The sequence below is a fragment of the Sander vitreus genome, chromosome 10 (assembly GCF_031162955.1).
Source record: "Sander vitreus isolate 19-12246 chromosome 10, sanVit1, whole genome shotgun sequence".
In the NCBI taxonomy this organism is placed as follows: Eukaryota; Metazoa; Chordata; class Actinopteri; order Perciformes; family Percidae; genus Sander; species Sander vitreus.
The window spans coordinates 10,671,374-10,672,842 of NC_135864.1; the positions used below are offsets into that span (position 1 = coordinate 10,671,374).

General features: G+C 39.6%; 1 protein-coding gene across 1 annotated transcript in view; it reads left to right on the top strand.

The window, feature by feature from the left end:
- bod1l1 (biorientation of chromosomes in cell division 1-like 1) overlaps nt 1–1,469 on the top strand; it is a 63,535-nt gene extending 62,066 nt beyond the window's left edge. Inside the window, exons 28-30 of the mRNA XM_078261405.1 lie at nt 358–413; nt 508–579; nt 1,346–1,469. Coding sequence (XP_078117531.1) covers nt 358–413; nt 508–579; nt 1,346–1,469 — 252 coding nt within the window. The remainder of the gene's footprint in view (nt 1–357; nt 414–507; nt 580–1,345) is intronic.

Below are 1,469 nucleotides of genomic sequence, written 5' to 3' on the forward strand. Positions count from 1 at the left end.
GGATGATGATGATGATGATGGTGAGAAAGAAGAGGGAGAAAAAGGAACTGCAACCAGAGCGACCACACGGTCAGCAGCTCGCCTGGAGGCTGAAAGGTAATTTAACAGCTCATGGACACAAATAACAAGAATACTAATATACAGGTGGAAATGTCATCACTGCAATATCAGGACTGCACATAATTATGGACCCACAATTCTTCAAAAACTTCACTGGAACGTCATTATTTGGTAAGAAACCTGCAGTAAAAGCAAGTAATTAAAATGTAATAAGACCAACTCAATTTTAAAAACATGGTTGATCACAAAACACCTGCAAATAAATCCAGACAATGACTCATATTTGATATTGTGCAGTCACTGTTATCAGACACTGTGTCATCCTGTGTGGTGATGAGTGAGCCACGCAGCAGGCATCATCACTGCAACATCCTATTCAATTAAAGCGGGGGGAAGACATAGCACCAAAGCATCAACTGTTATTTGAAATATGTTTTTGCTTCTCAGAAACAAGCCAAGTAAACCCTCCACCCGGGCAAGTCGGCAGAGCGGTAAAGAGGAGACCACAGCTGGCACACGGTGAGTTCGTCTCATTGAGGTTCAGAAGAAAGAACAAGCTTCAAGGGGATTCTGACCAAAACTGACTGTGAGGCCGCTGCTCTGTGAAAGACAACTTTTCACCAAAGGTCTTCCCAGCCTTTAAAAATGTTTTTGAGTTAACAACTTAAAAAATAAGCAATAATTTTTGCATGGCCTAAACAGTTTGTTTGAAACTTCTGGAATTACAGAAATGAAGTTAAATGTAAATGACCATAAACACAAAATATATGTAATATCACATACAACTTTTCAAAATGGGTTTAAAAAAAGGTTGAATATCCATTTTTCTAAATCTCCCCTTCTCCTAAACAAACTTATCTTATCAATTCCTATATATTTAAGGGAAGAGACCAGCTGAATCACTGCCATTACTACAGTATGCAGTGTTTTTTATTTATTTTTCATGTGTGTAAAATGTTTTACTACCTCTCTTAATGTTTTTCTGGGGGTTTGTTTGTTTCTTAATTCTTAAAATTTTTAGTTTCCAAGGAGATTATTTTTTTTAGAAATGGTCCTTTTACAAAAGTCTTAAATGGGTCTTTTAGGAATCTGTCTCGTGCACACACTTCTCTATTCAAGAGGAAAGTGGACACGCCAAGTTCACTTATATGTAGTAAAGGAGTACTTGTTATTGTAACGCTTTTCATGAATAACTTTGGAATTAACAAAGACAAATTTTTACAGCACCTAAATGTGACACATTAGACAAACGGACTGACACTTGTTTCTTGTTTCCCTACTGCAGCGGGGCGAGGGGCCAGGCAGCAGCAGCGAAGGGGGGCCGTAAACGGGAGGCCAGCCCCCCTGCGGTGCGAATGCGCGGAGGACAGAAATCAGAGGAGCCCCCTTCCAAGAGAGCCAAACGCTAA